This window comes from Natator depressus, chromosome 5 (genome assembly GCF_965152275.1).
Source record: "Natator depressus isolate rNatDep1 chromosome 5, rNatDep2.hap1, whole genome shotgun sequence".
NCBI lineage: Eukaryota > Metazoa > Chordata > Testudines > Cheloniidae > Natator > Natator depressus.
The window spans coordinates 99,692,840-99,711,340 of NC_134238.1; the positions used below are offsets into that span (position 1 = coordinate 99,692,840).

Sequence of the window (18,501 nt, forward strand, 5' to 3'; positions counted from 1 at the left end):
CATTGCCAGCTGGGCACTACATTCCCCGCCCCTCCAGTGGAAGAATCTTCTGCTGAGGAAAACCAGTTCATGGCCACTTAGTGCCATTGGAGATATGTGCTTTGTGGTCTCTGTACATTGCAGTCCATTTGTGCTGTGAAGATATTCCCTTACTGGTATTGCTGGTTGATGAAGGACATCCATTTTGAAAGACTGTATTAATGAATTCCCCCTGAATTGCTAAAGTCCAGAGAATAGATCACTTATGTCAATTCCATAGGTCTCTCATCTCAGGCAGGTGTAGTATGCAGGATTTGGCTGGGTATGGATTTATGCGTAGGTCTGTGTTCTGCCAATGAATGCAAGACATAAAGGTAAATGGTGATCCTAGTAGAAAGAATACAGAAAGTCTGGGTGACAGATGAGAAGACTGAAATACTCCATTAATTCTATGTGAAATTCACTTATAAAACAATAAGGGCCCAATCTTCTAGGGGATAAGGCTTGCTAGACTAGTCAGGAGGGCATTAAACAAATAACAAAGGGGAAGATGGGGGTAAGAGATGAGCACTCGTTTAGAACAATTTCAAGATCTTGAGAAGAGAATCCAGGCACCAAGAGACATGAAGAGAAGAAAATTTTTAATTGCCTATACACTGACTGTAGGGTCCTGGGTAAGAGACAAGAGGAATTGGAATTAGTCATTTGTGAGCATAAATTCGACCTAGTTAGTATTATTGAAACTAGCAGCAAGAGTTTAATGACTAAAATGTTAATCACTGACTATTTCCTATTTAGGAAGGATCAGATGGGCAGAAAAGGAGACCAAAAGGCATTCTATCAAAATAGCATTACCTGTTTCCAAGTCACTGACAACTCAGAAGCCAATTATCTTGCATGCTTGTGGATCAGTTTCCTAATAGATAAGGCACAATATGGGGTACAACTTGGTGTCTGCTGCGGCCACCAATTCACACTGGCTCCTTAAACGTCTATCTATAACAGTGGTAGGCAACCTGCGGCCCGCAGGCCACCAGACAGTTTGTTTACATTTGCACAGCCGCCCGCAGCTCCCAGTGGCGCGGTTCACCGTTTCCGGCCAATGGGAGCTGCGGGAAGCGGCGCAGGCTGCAGGGACGTGCTGGCCGCCACTTCCCGCAGCTCTCTTTGGCCGGGAACAGTAAACCATGGGCACTGGGAGGTGCCACCAGTGCTCCAGGCAGCGTGGTAAGGGGACTCTATCCTGGGAAGCAGTAACTGAAAAAATACTTGAGGGTCATGGGAATCAGCTGAACATGAGCTCCCACTGCAACACTGTGGCTAAGAGGACTAATGAGATCCTTGGATGTATTAACAGGGGAATATTGAGAAGGGGTAGAAAGGTTATGTAATTTCTGTATTTAGCACTGCTGTCAACAGTTCTGTGTCCAGTTCTGGTGTCAACAGTTCAAGAAAGATGTTGATAAATTGGATAGAGGGTCCAGAGAAGGGCCACAAAAATGATTTAAAGTATTGGAAAACATACCTTATTATGATAGACCCAAGGAGCTCAGCCAAGAGATGGGTAAAGGGTGATTGGTCAGCCTGTAACCACCTACGTGGGGAATAGAAATTTGATAATAGAAGGCTCTTTAATCTAGGAGACACAGGTCTAAACTAAATCAAATGGCTGGATATTGAAGCTAGACATATTCAAACTCGAAATAGGTCACGCATTTTGAACAGCGAGGACAACTGTTGGAACAACTTACCAAGGGCTGTGGTGGATGCTACATCACTGGAAATATTTAAATTGGATCTTTTGCTCAAGATACATTCTAGTTCCAACACAAATTAATTCAGGGAAGTCCTATGGCCTGTGTTATACAAGAGGGCAGACTAGATGATCACATTGGTCTCTTCTGGCTTTATAATCAGTTAATCTGGTTCCTCTCTCCCTGGGAGTTTTGCCATTGACTTTAGGGGATTTAGAATTTGGCCCAAAGGTAGTAATTTGTTTTGAAGCAAGCTTAATTTTATCTTTCCATGTAACAGATTATGATCCAGGCTGTCCTTACCACTTGGCATCAGAACCATTTGAAGCATCAGAGGAGAATTCTGTAGCTTTGGTGATCTTTTGTGTAATGATGCAGTTCATAAACAGTAGAGGTTGGGATAGCTACCAAAGTCTGCTCTTTGTCTTGCTCACAAACTGTCTATGTCCAATAAAGAGGGACTTGTTAAATAATACAGTGAATTAGTAATAGTACTAAGGCTCTCAATCATTATGATTAGTAAACCCAATACACCCCACGATACGTTTGTATATATAATCTTATAGTAATTGGTATTAAGTTTAGTCGGGATAAATTTGTTTGTGATTCTAAAGTACCTTTTGAGCTATCTGAATAATCCAAGCTAGTGTAGAAATATACATTCAGTTATATACATCACTCCTAAGTTCTGTGTAGCAGCATATACGAGTTCATTTGCAAAGATGATTATGAAGTTTCAGTGCTTCTTTTGCAAGCCATTTAGACTGATATTTTTGTTGTTACTCTGATAAATATATTACAAGTAAGATGTACTCCTCTCTTTCATCGACAAGGTTAAGATGAACGCTGATGGACCAAAGTTGCTTAGCAGTCTCAGAAATGTTAATAAAGGAGCGTTTTTATGAATAAGCATTGATGTTTTAGCCTTTTTGTATCCAGTCGGAAGGAGTAAACTGCTTAGCACAGATTCTTTCTATTAGTAATGGACTTCTTAACCATTAAAGATAATTAGTATCAGGATGGTACATTTGTCACTATTAAATATATTGTTAGACTATAATCCGGATCATAGTTAGGAAGCTTGTCTTTGAAGGCTCATTCTGAATGCTTCCAAAATAGTTATGATCTAATGGAAATATACTATAGTTAGAGCAGTAATGATAATACACAATCAAAAGAAAAATGGATGCGTATTAGGATGGACTTTTTTCCCTCTAATTGGATGTTTAAAAGTTAATACATTGAGGGACTTGTATTTTGTGATGCACTGTCGGCAGGTTTCTTCATTTGGATCATGAAAAATTCAACGTTGGCATTTCTTGTAAAATTCATGCAACAAGCTTCGTTACTCGTCATGAAAAAAAAGGGCCACCCTCTCTGTGGGTTTGCATAGAAAATAATGTTCCATGCTGTGAATTTTTGATGAAGCTTGGCTTTCAGTTCTGACATAGGTTTGCTTTCATGTTGCAGATTTATGAGGATTCTATTGTTCTCCAGTCAGTCTTCAAGAGTGCCCGACAGAAGATTGCCAAAGAGGATGAGAGCGAGGATGAAAGCAACGACGATGAGGAAGATGAGGAGGAAGATGAGTCGGAGTCAGAATGTAAGTCCCCTGTTCAAATCTGAGAGAGGGAAGCAGGTTTCACTTGGTATTCAGTCGTTCCAGTTTGTATGTGGAAACTGGTTACAGGCTTTCGTTCTTCCATTGGCCATTTTAATGCAAACAGTTCGTTACCAAATTTGCTGTATTGGTTCTCTCAACCCTGACTTCGTTGGCTGGCTGCTCTGTTCTGGCCACATCTCTTAGAACTGTGCCAAAGACTTCAAGCATCTCTAGGCCAAAAAAAAACCCAACCCAAAACACACAAAAATTATAGAAATGTTCATTTTTCCTACCTGCCCACAGAGGACTTACCCATACAGTGAACCAGTTTGCCACTGACTAACTACCTTGTAGTATTTCTTGTGTGCTCTTCTTTCTCTGTTTACGTTGGTTGTAAACGTATGCTCCTTGCCAGAACTTCTGTTGGAAGAACCAAGCAGAGTTGAAAGTCTCAGCAGAAATACTTCTGGATGACTTCCAAAATGATTAGTGAACTGCCAGCTTCTGGTGGAGACCATTGTAATGGCATGTCCCTGTGGCTACTGCTTGCATACAAACCTCTTCTCACATCTTCTGATCACAGCTCTGCTAACCATAGAGGACCCTTATTACTTAGAACACATTGCCTTTAGCAACAACCAGTTACTTTACAGTACATAAAAGGAGATGATTCAGCTGTTTGGAAATGAGCTGATCTTTTGGAATCAGACCCTAGTGCTCTGTTCAGAAAGCTACCTACCTGACGATGGCCAATTACCCTATCTGGTATTTGTGTAATTTAAAGCAGCACTACCTGGCTTTAACTAAAAGCAGATACTTTCTATCCACAGACAAGAAAAAATATTTTAAAAATAAAATGTATTCTCTTGCACAGGAGTTTCTCAGAGAGTGATCCCAGAACCAAATGCAGCCTGCAGCTACCCCACTCCCTTTAATTGCATAGTGAGGATGAAGCTTATCAGCTCAAGGAAACGCCATTCTTTATTGAACTATCCAGAAAAATACAAGTACAAGCAAATATCTCTACTTCAGATATTGTAAAGGCATGATAAAGAACACAGAGGGGAAGGGATCTTTTCAGGCTGTTACAGGAGGAGAATGTTCATGAACAGAGAGATTGTGTTAAGAAGCTGTGTTGTGGTCCTAGACAGCTAATTTCTGTATTTTGAATGAGAAATGGGGGAGAGAAGAAAATACAGTAGAACGTCAGAGTTATCAATGCCTCAGGAATGGGGTTGTTCATAACTCTGAACAAAACGTTATGGTTGTTCTTTCAAAAGTTTACTACCTAACATTGACTTAATACAGCTTTGAAACTTTACTATGTAGAATAAAATGGTACTTTTAACCATCTTAATTTGAATGAAAAAGCATAGAAACAGATTCCTTACTTTTGTCAAATGTTTTTTTTTTTTTTAAACTTCACCTGATTGCGTACTTTCAATTCCAAATGAGGTTCATAACTCCAGTGTTCACACCTCTGAGATTCTACTGTAATAACAGCGGTTACATTCATGTCAATTTTTGCAGCAAAATCTGTGAAAGTGAAAATCAAACTGAATAAGAAGGATGAGAAAAGCCGGGACAAAGGGAAAGGCAAAAAGCGGCAAAGCCGGGTAAAAGCCAAGCCTGTCGTGAGTGATGATGACAGTGATGAGGATCAAGATGAAAATGTAAGTTTTAATCACTAAGGCAGTGGAAATAGTTGCAGCTATCGCCCTTCTCCCCCATTCTACCCATTATCACGACTTTCGATTCTTTGTATATAGAAATATTAAGCAAACTTGTGCATCAAAGTTTGCTTGAGAGAGATTGGGCCCCCTGAATTCTAAAAAGACTTGAAAGAAATCCACAAAGAACTTACACTCTTATACAAAACCTCTGTAGTGGGGAAAAGAACTTTGCTGTGAATCTTGCAAAGGAGACCTTTACAACTTTTCTTTTAACCAGCCTTTGGAAATAGGAGTTAGTGCTAAATAATGAAGGCACAGAAGTGTCTTAACACAGGCAGTTTTGGAGCTTGTTTTTCAGATGTTCAGGCTTTCCTTTGCACTTCTAAAATTCAAAAATGGGGCACACAAGATTAGCTCACTTTCACCCCTATCTCCAAAATGCTAAGTATTATGAATTTACCATAGATGTTTCCATTCATTCCAAGACACTAGGGCAACATTTGCCAAATGTTTTTAACTAGTTTGCTGGGCAGACAGAAAGGAACTAATGTTTCCTGACACTGTGCTTTCTCCAGCTCTTCCCTCCTCTGAAGAGACTCACAGCAATGAGCATGAAATGTCATGGAGCAGAAATATTCACACTGTGGCACCTTTCCTAAGGCAATCCTGATTTGTCAATTTAACTATCGTTTTTCTAATTCCTATTGTATCACAATCCAAAGAATCGCTGGCAAAAAATCTCTGACCTTTTTTTTTGTCTCTTACTTGCAGGACCAGTCAGAAGCAAGTGGAAGTGACGATGAGTGATCCATAGGGTTTAATCTCTTCCCCCCGCCATTCCCTTCTGTCATTTTATACCCAGTGAATTCATTTTGTCAGATAGACATTGGGTTGTTTCTGTAGTCTCATCTTCTATAAACTAGCTTTAGGATAGTGCCAGACAAACAAGGATATCATGGTGTAAAAAAGGGAAAAAAAATTGTAACATATTGTGACCAAATGGGCCTCAAAAGATTTAAAAAAAAGAAAGAAAAAAAAAAAAAAAAGCTTTTGATGGAAAAATGTGGGTTGATAGTATATTTCTATGGGTTTGGGTTTAGCTTGGTAATGGTTTGATTGTGCCTGGTTTTATCATTTGATGAGATGCTTTTGAATGGCATCAAAAAGACGAAAAAATGTCTTTTGTAGCATTGATAACCAGGAGAAACCATGAAAAGCTGCTGGTTATTTTATTTTTCATCAGGCAGTTTTCAAGGTTTTTATTTGTTCTGTTTTTTTTTCTACACTGTGGTACATATATGCAACATTGTTTAAAAGCTTATAAATGTACAGTAGTTAGCCTCCACCCCACCCTGTCCGTGTGCATTTTTTCCACCTTATGCTCTATCTCGAGAAAAAAATGCTTTTCAAATTCTATAAAATTTATGTCTATTGTAAACTTTGCTTTTCTCTCTCTCTCTCTCTCGATTTTAAAAAAAGTTGGGTTGAAAAATGCTATTGAATATTGCAATCTATGTAGTGTAATGGATGGCTTCTTTCATCAAACTGACCTTTTATGTTACCAATGTGGATTATCACCTTTTCCCTAAAGTGTACTTAATCTTTGCTTTCTTTGCACAATGTCTTTGGTTGCAAGTCATAAGCCTGAGGCAAATAAAATTCCAGTAATTTTGAAGAATGTGGTGTTGGTGCTTTCATAATAAAGAAATAATTTAGCTCTGTAAATATGTGCCTTGTGTTATGAGTGCAGGAGACCATAAAAATACCTTTTTACTATGGTTGCATGAGTGTCCCCAGTATTTAGACCTAAGCTACTCTGTTCTAAACAGGTAACAATAAGAGAGCTTATTTGCATTAGGCAGAAATATCTGTATAAAGAAATACAGTATATTAAAAAACATAACGTAAAACATCAGTGTAATTCAAAACGCTAACCAGGACTCAAGCGACAAAGCTTGTCGTGATAATGCCCAATAAAATAAACACGCTGCTTCCTTTCTTTTAAAAAATGTCCATGTCTAGTGGAAGCAAATAGAATTCGCTGATTTCCTAGGAAATCAATCCAGCCATTGATGTCTCTTCATTTTCTTCACCATATGCCACCTGGAGATTTCAGCTATAGATTTTGAGTTTAAAGATTGTATGTCAAACTCCGGGAAGGACTGAAACCTTTACCTCATGGGAGGATATTTTTGCCTTACCCTGTCCATGCACTCCTTATCTGTCAGGCCTGATCCTCCTCAGAGATGTTTCAACACCAGACTAAGGTATGTCTTCACTACAAAATTAGGTCAATTTTATAGAAGTCTATTTTTAGAAATCGATTTTATACAGTTGATTGTGTATGTCCCCACTAAGCGCATTAAGTCGGCGGAGTACACTACCATGGCTAGCGTCAACTCACGGAGCGGTGCACTGTGGGTAGCTATCCCACAGTTCCCGCAGTCGCCGCTGCCCATTGGAATTCTGGGTTAAGCTCCTAATGCCTGATGGGGCAAAAACATTGTTGCGGGTGGTTTTGGGTACATGTCATCAGTCTCCCCTCCCTCCTTCCCTCTGTGAAAGCAACTGAAGACAATAATTTCTCACCTTTTTCCCTGGGTTACCTGTGCAGACGCCATAGAACAGCAAGCATGGAGCCCACTCAGCTCACCGCTGCTGTTGGGAGCATTGTAAACACCTCACGCATTATACTGCAGTATGTGCAGAACCTGGCTAAGAGACAGCAGCACGAGGACGATTGTGAGGAGGACATGGACACAGACGTTCCTGAAAGCACGGGCTGTGGCAGTTGGGACATCATGGCGGCAGTGGGGCTGGTTGATACAGTGGAACACCGATTCTGGGCCCGGCAACAAGCACAGACTGGTGGGACTGCATAGTCTTGTAGGTATGGGATGATTCCCAGTGGCTGCAAAACTTTCGCATGCATAAGGCCACTTTCCTGGAACTCTGTGAGTTGCTTTCCCCCGCCCTGAAGTGCAGGAATACCAAGATGAGAGCTGCCCTGACAGTTGAGAAGCAAGTGGCGATAGCCCTATGGAAGCTTGCAACGCCTGACTGCTACCAGTCAGTCGGGAATCAATTTGGAGTGAGCAAATCTACTGTGGGGACTGCTGTGATTCAAGTAGCCAATGCAATCACTGACCTTCTGCTATCAAAGGTAGTCACTCTGGGAAATGTGCAGGTCATAGTGGATGCTTTGCTGCAATGGGTTTCCCTAACTGTAGTGGGGCAATAGACGGAACACTTATCCCTATCTTGGCACCGGACCACCTTGCCAACCAGTACATAAACCACAAGGGGTACTTCTCAATGGTGCTGCAAGCACTGGTGGATCACAAAGGACGTTTCACCGACATCAGCATGGGATGGCCAGGAAAGGTGCATGATGCTCACATCTTTAGGAACTCCAGGCTGTTTGAGCAGCTGCAGGAAGGGACTTACGGTACTTCCCAGACCAGAAAATTACTATTGGGGATGTTGAAATACCAATAGTTATCGTTGGAGACCCAGCCTACCCCTTGCTCCCATGGCTCATGAAGCCATACACATGGACAGTAGTAAGGAGCAGTTCAACTATAGGCTGAGCACGTGCAGAATGGTGGTAGAATTTGCCTTTGGACATTTAAAAGCACGCTGGCGCTGTTTGCTGACTAGGTTAGACCTCAGTGCAACCAATATTCCCATTGTTATTACTGCTTGCTGTGTGCTACATAATATTTGTGAGACGTAAGTGGGAGACGTTTATGGTGGGTTGGGAGGTTGAGGCAAATCGCCTGGCTGCCAATTTTGAACAGCCAGACACCAGGGCGATTAGAAGAGCACAGGTAGGCACACTGCGCATCAGAGAGACTTTGAAAACCAGTTTCATGACTGGGCAGGCTATGGTGTGACAGTTGTGTGTGTTTCTCCTTGATGCAAACCCCGCCCCCTTTGTTGATTTTAATTCCCTGTAAGCCAACCACCACCCCCACCACCCCTTTGATCACAGCTGGCAAAGGAAATAAAGTAACTATTGTTTTGAAACCATGCATTCTTTCTTTATTCATTTTTTAAAAAGTGAGATAATTGACAAGGTAGCCCGGGTGAGGTAGGGTGGGCTGGGGGAGGAGGGAATGACAAGGGCACATTGCTTATTGTAGCCACACTACAAATCAAAACTGTTTGAATGACAGCCTTCTGTTACTTGGGCCATCCTCTGGAGTGGAGTGGCTGGGTGCCCGGAGCCTCCCCGCCCCCCATGTCCTTGGGCATCTGGGTTAGGAGGATATGGAACTGGCGGGGGAGGGTAGGCGGTTGTACAGTGGATGCAGTGGCGGTCTGTGCTCTTGTTGGCTTTCCTGCAGCTCCACCAGACACCTGAGCATGTCCGTTTGCTCCCCCATTAGCCTCAGCATTGCATCCTGCCTCTTCTCATCGCGCTCACTTAATGCTTTCATGGACTCTTCCACTGAATGCCTCCATGCATTCAGTTGTGCCCAATCAGTGCAGGAGAACTGCATGAGCTTGGAAAACATGTCATCGCGAGTGCATTTTTTTCATCTTCTGATCTGCGATAACCTCAGGGACGGAGATGATACAGGACGCATAGAAACATTTGCACCTGCAGGGGGATAAAAAAGGAGAGTAAAATTTAAGATGATACATTTCTGAGAACAAAAGGGAGACCCTTTCACAGTGAATCAAGTAATTCACAACAGACAGCACATGTGCTTTAGATACAAGGTCACATTTTGCCTTTTATATTGAGCGCCTGCCGGTATGGTGACACATCACACATGGCTGGGCAACAGAATTCAGTTTCCAGACAGCCATGGTAAGCCAAAGGGTACGTGGGTTTGGCTTCTAATGCCTTCATAACATGTGGGAATGTTTTCAAACTGCAGCGTCCACCTTTCCCATAGCAAGCAATGCCAGTTGGGTTTGCCATTTAAAAGGAGAGGCTGCGGTTTTCGAGTGGATGTGGAGCACACACCTCCCCACACCCCTCCGCATGGCTATTTGGGATGATCCCTTCACCTCTCCCCCCGCTGCGTGGCTATGGGATGATCCCTTTTAGCCAAGTGCAAACATCCCAGCATGAACGGTGTCCTTTTACTGTTCCCTTACAAAAATTCCCCTATTTCAACCAGGTGACCATGAATGATATCACTCTCCTGAGTCTAACACAGAAAGATAAAGACCGAATGTTGCTTGAATGCGACCAAAACTCAGGACCATTCGCTGCCATGCTTTGTGCTGCAATGATTCCAGACTGCTTGCTACTGGCTTGGCGTGGTAAAGTGTCCTACTGTGGAGGACGAAATAAGGCAGCCCTCCCCAGAAATCTTCTGCAAAGGCTTTCAGAGTACCTCCTGGAGATCTTCACAGAGATGTCCCTGGAGGATTCCCGCTCCATTCCCAGACATGTTAACAGACTTTTCCAGCAGCTGTACTGGCTGCGAATGCTTCCCAAATCTTCAGGGCAAATCAAACATTAAACACTATTGCTTTTAAACCCTGTACTGTAGTTACAAATGTGCACTCACCAGAGGTGCCTTCTCTGGCTTCAGGGTCGGGGATCCCGCCTTGGGAGGCTATTGGCTCCAGGATGATGAAAAGGTCCTGGCTGCCGGGGAGAATGGATTCACCACTTGCCTGCTGCGCATTCGCCTCCTCCTGTTCCTCATCCACAAAATCCTCCTCCATGTTGCATGAGACTCCCCCCTTGCAGGGGTCCATGGACAGTAGTGGGGTAGTGGTAGGGTCCCCCCTAGCATGCCATGCAGCTGATCATAGAAGTGGCATGTATGGGGCTCTGACCCAGAGCGACCCTTTGCCTCCTTTGCCTTTTGGTAGGCTTGCCTGAGCTCCTTCACTTTCACGCGGCACTGCTGTGTGTCCCTGTTGTAGCCTATGTCCATCATGCCCTGTGCGATTTTGGCATATATATTAGCATTTCTTCTTTTTGATCGGAGTTCTTCCTGCACAGATTCTTCTCCCCATACAGCAATCGGATCCAGTGTCTCCCATTCGCTCCATGCTGGAGCTCGTTTGCGATTCTGGGAGGACTGTATGGTCACCTGTGCTGCTGAGCTTGCCACGCTGACCAAACAGGAAATGAAATGCAAAAGTTCCCGGGGCTTTTCCTGTGTACCTGGCTAATGCATCCGAGTTAAAAGTGCTGTCCAGAGCAGTCACGTTGGAGCACTCTGGGATAGCTACCAGAGGCCAATACCGTCGAATTGCGTCCGCACTACCCCAAATTTGACCCAGCAAGGTCGATTTTAGCGCTACTCCCCTCGCCGGGGAGGAGTACAGAAGTTAATTTTAAGAGCCCTTTAGGTCGACGGAATGGGGTTACTTGTGTAGATGCATTCATTATAAAATCGACCTAACGTGGCTAAATTCGACCTATAGTGTAGACCAGGGCTCACCTATAGTGTAGACCACCTCAAGAAGAAGAAGAGGATCTTCTTCTACAACATCCACAAGCTAGAGCATTCTTCCACTAGTACTGGTGCTGCTGGCAAATAAAAAACAAAACAAAAATGAGCTTACCTTCTCATCAGACAAAACCAATGCTTCAGACAAGGCTTCTCCCCCAAGGAGGAGAAGCCCAGACAGATCCCATAGGAGGCCTAGGAGCTGCTTCCCTTCTACCCAGGGGACTGTTGCAGGGCAAGGCATTGGGTACCAAGATGTCTGATCCTTTCTACTGGGCTCCACGGGATCTGTAAATATGACTCCCAGATCTGTGCAGGAATTGGAGCAGTTCTCTTCTCCCAAGTGATACCAACTGGCTCTGTCAGAGCTTGCAGAGGACGAATTTGAGCCAGCCTCAAGGTTTCTGTCAGGTGTATCATCCTCATCACTTGATGATGCAGTTTCTCCTTCATCCCTTCAGCACCTCATGACCCCAGGCAGTACCAGTCACTTTTGCAGAGAGTGGCAGCTGACCTTCAGAGTCCATAACGCGCAATATAGTCTTCTGGATATTTTTCAATCCTCTGGCCCTAATAGGGTGGTTCTGCCAGTGAATAAGGACATTTTGGAATCCACCAGTATTAGGTTTCAGAGTGGTTGCCAATTTGTCTGTATCAGCAAAACGAGGAGTCCTTGTGGCACCTTAGAGACTAATAAATTTATTTGGGCATAAGCTTTCGTGGGGTATAACCCACTTCATCAGATGCATGGAATGAAAAATACTGTAGGAAGGTATAAATATACAGTACATGAAAAGATGGGAGTTGCCTTACCAAGTGGGGGTGTGGTCAGTGCTAACGAGGCCAATTCAATCAGGGTGGATGTCGCCCATTCCAAACAGTTGACAAGAAGGCGTATCAACAGAGGGAAACCTTGTCTACTCTCACCTTCTTGTCAACTGTTTGGAATGGGCCGCATCCACCCTGATTGAATTGGCCTCGTTAGCACGACAAAAAGTAATTTTCCCCCTGTTGATAGTCACCCCTTCTTGTCAACTGTTGGGACTGGGCCACATCCACCCTGACTGAATTGGCCCCATCCACCTGACTTTTTTACCACCCGTGCCCTTACAAACTCCCATGAAAACAACAAAGGATGCAAAGACCCATTTATGCAGCTTCCTCCATCCCTGCTGCTGCTCAACCGCACCCAACACCCAGTGGTTTCTTTTGATGGGATTCTCGAGAACCACATGCCAGTTTTGATGCAATGCTATACTGCCCTCCAAATTTTTGGTGGCCATCTTGCCCACTTTGCACACAACTCCAGGGCAATAACAGACAAGTGGGTACTAGAGATTATCCATTCTAGCTACACAATCAAGTTTATCTCATCTCCTCACCACAAACCCCCTTCCTGGTCCTTTCTCAGGGACTACTCTCATGAGGAAATCTTTCATCAAGAGGTGGACTCTCCTTCAGTGAGTGGCCATAGCATGAGTGCCATCCCAACATCAAGGGAAGGGATTTTACTCCCCATATTTCATAGTTCCCAAGAAAAACAGAGATTGAAGATCAATTCTTTATCTACACCAACTAAATATCTTTATTCACAAAGTAAATTTTTGTCTAGTGACACTGGCATCAATAATTCCCTCCCTGGAGGAGAGCACATGGTTTGCAGCTCTCGACATTAAAGATGCCCACTTTTCTATGGATAGTCCCCAGTCACACACAAGGTTTCCCAGATTCGAGGTAAGACAAGAGCACAACCAGGTCAGAGTACTCCCATTCGGGCTGGTGAAGCACCCAGGGTCTTCACAAAGGTCGTCACAGTGGTGTCGGGCCAGGTGAGATGCAACAGCTACACTGTCTTTCCATATCTGGTTTGACCTGCCCTTTGTCCAGTTAGTGACCCTATTCTTACTCCACCTTATGACATAACTGGGGATCTGTGTAAACAATGAAAAGTCCACTTTTCCAGTTTTGACTTCTACCAAAATTATACATTTCATAAACATGATGTTAGGTTTTTGCTGAGGAGGAGTCTATCTTCTTATGGACAGATTTCAGTCCATAAGTCACCTTCAGACCTTGCACAACAGTCCAGGTCTGTCTTTCTCTGGTAGGCCGCATGGCTTCATATATTTATGTAACGCTGTTTGCTGGCTTCGTCTCCATTGCCTGCAAGGCTGGCTCCAGTCTATCTACTCAGTAGACAGGGACAATATGAATACCAAAGTAACAATTCCCCAAAAGGTCAGGCTCTCTCTCATATGGTGGACAAAACCGGAAAAGGTGCAAGCCAAAAGCCCTTTCCTTCCACCCATACGCAGCATAACCATCTTTATGGCTGCATCCCTCATAAGATCGGGAGCCCTCATGGACAATCACAGTGCACAAGGCACTTGGTCTCCCAGGAGGCCAGAATGCATATCAGTCTCCTGGAGCTTACCCATATACAGTTCTGTCATATCCACATAATTCCGGATATGACAACCATCTCTTATGTAAACAAACAGAGTGGAGTGAAATCTCTTCCTCTGTGCAAAGAGGCAGTGAATTTATGGAACTGGTACATCAGAAACCACATACGCTCCTGGCAACATACTTACCAGGAATGCAGAATACTCTAGCAGACTATCTCAGCAGGCACCACTCCAGAGATGGCGAGTGAGAAATACAGAATTCAGTCTTGAATGAAATTTCACTGGGTGGGGAACACCGTCTTGGGACCTGTTGGCCTCCAAAGCAAACAAGAAATTCAATTTCTTACTCCAGAGCAGCATTAGGCCAAGACTTTTGTTATCCTGGACAGACCACCTGAGGTACGCCTTTCCTCCCATCCCCCTGCTACCTCAGATTCTGCGGAAAATTTGCCATGACAGGGCCAAGGCACCCAACTGGCCCAGGCAATTTTGGTTTCCAGACCTATGAATGTCATCCTATCCTCTCATCAATATATCACCTTTTCTGGATCTGTTAACTCAAAAGAATGGCAGGATCAGACAACCCAACCCAGGCCCTCGTCCTCTCACAGCTTGTTATTTGGATGGGCATTAGACCTAGAATGGTCATATGTCCTTAATCAGAGGCAGGAAAGTCTCCACCAGGAAATGCTATCTAGCTAAATAGAGGCATTTCTGTGCCTGAACACAACAGAAACAGTTATCAGAATTGGCAGGCGTGCCTGCTATTTTAAACTATCTCCTGTCCTCAAGACATCAGGACGTAGTTCACTGCAGGTTCATCTGGCAGCAGTCAGTGCCTTCCATCCCACAGTGAAAGGTCACTCTGTCTTTACTCACCCAATCACAGTTTGTTTCCTGAACGATCTCGTTAGGAGCTTCCCACAAATAGCGAAACCCACTCCACAATGGGACCTCAACCTGGTACTCTTAGTTCTTACCAGACCACCCTTTGAACTGATGGCCATATGTTCCATGTCCTATCCCTCCATAAAGGTTGCCTTCTAGGTCCTCATCACATTAGCCAGGTGAGTGAATGAACTGGGAGCTATCATGGCAGACCTGCCGTACATCCTGTTTCATAAAGAAAAAGTCTCCCTTTGACTCCACCTAAAATTCATCCCCACGGTAATTTCTGAGTTTCACATAAACCAATTTGTCACTATAGCCGAGTGATCTCGTGGACAAACATTATCTGCCCAGAGACTTTCTTAGTAGATCTCTGGATGTACCATTCTCTGAGAGCGCAAGCAACCTCTACAGCAGTCGTCCCCAAACCTTTCCTCTCGCACTCCCCTTTACTAGTAAAGGAATGTGTCTGTTTTCTGCCCTCCACCCGCCCTGTGTCCCAGGCTGGGAGCAGAACTGCAGCTGGGGCCGGTGGCTGGAGCAATGGCTGGGAGCAGGTCCAGGAGCTGAGCCAGGGCCGCAGCTGCGGCCAGGGTCTGGGGCCGGGCTCGAGCAGAGTTGGGGGCAGTGTGGAGCTGGGTGGCTCTCCCTCCCTGCCCCTCGTGGGGTTGGCCCGGGTCCTGCCATGTCCTCCATGCCCCCCTAGGAGGGCACGCCCCACAGTTTGGGGACCACTGCTCTACATCAGTGGTTCTCAGTCAGGGGTCTGGGGCCCCCTGGGGGGCTGTGAGCAGGTTTCATGGGACCCACCAGTGTTAGACTCGCTGGGGCCCAGGGCAGAAAGATGAAGTCCCACTGCATAGAGTTGAAGCCTGGGGTCCTAAGCCCTGCCCCATGGGGCTGAAGCAGAAGCCTGAGTCACCACAAAGAGAAGAAGCTGGAGAGGCCACTCTTGGTTCAGAGCACAAGGAGGGCAATTGCGCAGGCCCAGACCAATTGACACTTTGCGACAAAACTCTGGTCTCAGGCGCATGGAGGACATGCATACCCACATGTGGAATACAGATAGGGACCACACATCTCAAAGAACTTCCCGTTACAAGTAAGTAATCTCCATTTCACACACTCGGGAGTTTGAAGAAAACCCTATAATTATTGCTGGCAAGTTAAACTAGTAGAATATCCCCTTTGGGGTTGGTCTTGTTCATTCTTCTGGGGACTTGAGATCGTGCTTTCCCCAGCATTGGTTTTTTTCTCTCACGTTACCTCTCCGTTTTTCTATGCAAGCCCCATTATCTTTATTCAGCTCCTGACCTTTTCTCTGTAATCTTCTATTCATATCAGTAAATTAAACATTAAATGAGTTTCCCCAGCTTTTCCTGGGGATAGCGCAATCAAACATTACATTCCTCGTTCTTTATAGAAAAGGGAAGAGGCAAATCTGATTTGTGTATGTAGTAAACAAAAACTCATGCTGAACGTGTCAGTGTCTACCCTTCCTATAATATTCCTTTTCCAATACGAAATCAAGACATGTAAAGCATCCAGAACACAGTTGCTTCCACAGATGATAGCCGATAAAGGCAGGAAGTTAGCTGATTTCCTGCCTGAATTACCATGTCTAACATACGAAACAAACCTTTTTAATAAAACTGGAAGCAGTTTGGCTTGGGCATTGTAGGAGGCAAGCAAAGTGAAAGAACTGCTAGGAGATTGGCTGTTTGCATCTGCCTCTCCTGGGAGCTAGATAGTGTTGTAAGTGGGTCAGATGAATAACGTTTCTAAGGCTTTAATATATTTCAGAATCTAAATTAATATTCCTCCTCCTTTCTGTCACACCTTCTCAAAGAAACAAAGAATATGCAAAACCACTTGCTTTAATGCATGTAAACAGATTTCTTTTTAAATGTGTCCAGCCACCTATGCAATGTCTTAATTATTTTTCAGACTTGTGTGTGCATTTTCATACCTATTTGCTACAATCATTTTCTGTCATTATATCCTTTTTTTTTAAGACTACAAGGATTCCCACCTCCCCAAAGTAAATCTCCACTCACTGCTCCTGACTGTAGCTGGCAATATATATTGTTGTTTAGGCGGTGAGACATGACAGGGTGTGTCACAGTGAATACTGCGACAGCTTGCATGCACTATGAAGTACAAGACACAGCTGATACAGCAATAAGCCACAAAATGGTGTGCAATTAGTAGGCTATTGGTGCATGCGTCTGATGCCTTTGCTTCAGGCTGTCAACTGCCTGAGAAGTGCACCAATGGCTTTATTCTACTGAAACCTTTATTCACACTGTATACTCAGGTGGGATTTACTGCTAGTAGGGTATGGCTCATTCATGGGGAAAAAAATTAAAATCTTCTCAACAATTGTGTGGTAAGGAAGGGAGTTATGTAATGCACCCTTCTGCTGCACAGAATAGTTAAGGCCCTTTGGTTTTGGTTTTTATTTTGTTTAAAATCTCCCAGCGCTTTCATTGTTTAAAAAAAAAAAATTGAAAATCGGTGACAACTGACAACAAAGGACCAGCGGGTGGAGGGGGAAGGTGAGGGGTGCCCAGTACTCGCAGCAGGGGGGCGAGGAGAGCCTTCTGCTCCCTGTGGGCCTGACACTGCAGCAGTTGGGTGGTCTCCCTGACCATTTCACTCCCCTACTGTGCAGGGGAAGTGGACGGGGCAGTGCTGAAGAGCCAGGGTCAGGAGGGGGCTCTCTCCTGTAGGGAAAGCAGATGAGGGCTATCACCTGGCTCCCAGTCAGCTGGGTGAAGGGAGAGTGGAATGGGCAGAGAGTCCCTCTCATATGCCAGAACCCAACTCCCAGCCTGTCTCGCTCCCACACTGTGCAGCAGCAGCTGCGACCAACCAGCAGTTACCCACAGGTGCACTGTGCTGTCCAGCAGAGACCGTGAGCAGGGAGCTGAGTTTGGAGAATTTCAGCTCTTGCAAAATTCAGCTTAAAATTGGCAAACCCCAAATACCTGCTCTCTCAAAAGCTGGCAATTTGGGAGAGAAATTTGATAAAAACTGAAAACGAAGGGGCTTAAAAATGGTTCCTAACAGAAGGATCAGAGCAAACAGAGGAAAAGGTTCATAGGAGGGATTTTAAACCTGTGTTTCTCCCTCCTCACTGTGCATCCTCTGCTGACCTAATTTCTGAAATTCCTAAAAAATTTAAACCACCTCCCAGTTCAGGTCCCTAGCATTTACTGTAAGGGCCTACGTTCACACTGCTTTAAGGCTCCCATGTCAGAGTCTTTCAAATTCAGAAGAGCGGCAGGAAGTGTGTGTGTGCATGTGCACACAAGTGCATTGGGGGGAGGCGGGGGGTTGACTTCTTTGCAGCCAAAGCCTGTAGCACTTGAGAAGCTGCCCACTCAGAAACTCATTGTTAGATGGAAGTAGAAAGGGAAATAAGTGAGAAGAAAGATGTAGCTAAAAGGAAATGATTTGGGACTAATTAAAACACGGGACAGTTGACTTTTCCTCTTTACAGTGAAGAGGTGGGAGCTGGGCACCACAGTAAGCAGGAGAACCTGAACAGCCAGAATTCACACCCTAGTCTTTATACATTAAGGGTAATATTCATACTCAGTGTAATGTCATTGAAGATGACTATTCTCTCACTACAAAAGCCCCATGAAAGTTTGCCTTGCAGAGGTAACAAGCAAGGAATCATTAATTTGAAACTGTACCTCTCTGCTTGTTCCCAGGAAGCGGGCAGCAGCCACAGAGTTAGCAGGAGAGGAGGAAACCAGT

The 18,501-nt window shown here is 44.3% G+C and overlaps 1 protein-coding gene and 1 long non-coding RNA gene across 8 annotated transcripts in view; one reads left to right on the forward strand and one right to left on the reverse strand.

The window, feature by feature from the left end:
• The window catches only part of SMARCA2 (SWI/SNF related BAF chromatin remodeling complex subunit ATPase 2), a 188,022-nt gene extending 181,356 nt beyond the window's left edge, over positions 1-6,666 (forward strand). For 5 of the 6 annotated variants that reach the window (XM_074953295.1, XM_074953297.1, XM_074953298.1 and 2 more), the window contains 3 exons: positions 3,204-3,336; positions 4,867-5,009; positions 5,781-6,666. In XM_074953295.1, coding sequence (XP_074809396.1) covers positions 3,204-3,336; positions 4,867-5,009; positions 5,781-5,816 — 312 coding nt within the window. In that variant the 3' untranslated portion in view covers positions 5,817-6,666. The remainder of the gene's footprint in view (positions 1-3,203; positions 3,337-4,866; positions 5,010-5,780) is intronic. The other variant, XM_074953300.1, reaches the window with a different exon arrangement.
• A 2,435-nt stretch (positions 6,667-9,101) lies between these two features.
• LOC141988248 (uncharacterized) overlaps positions 9,102-18,501 on the reverse strand; it is a 54,082-nt gene continuing 44,682 nt past the window's right edge. Inside the window, exons 2-3 of one of the 2 annotated variants that reach the window (XR_012639711.1) lie at positions 14,032-14,160; positions 9,102-9,615 (exon numbers count right to left, since the gene is read on the reverse strand). This is a non-coding gene — a long non-coding RNA (uncharacterized LOC141988248). The remainder of the gene's footprint in view (positions 9,616-14,031; positions 14,161-18,501) is intronic. The other variant, XR_012639712.1, reaches the window with a different exon arrangement.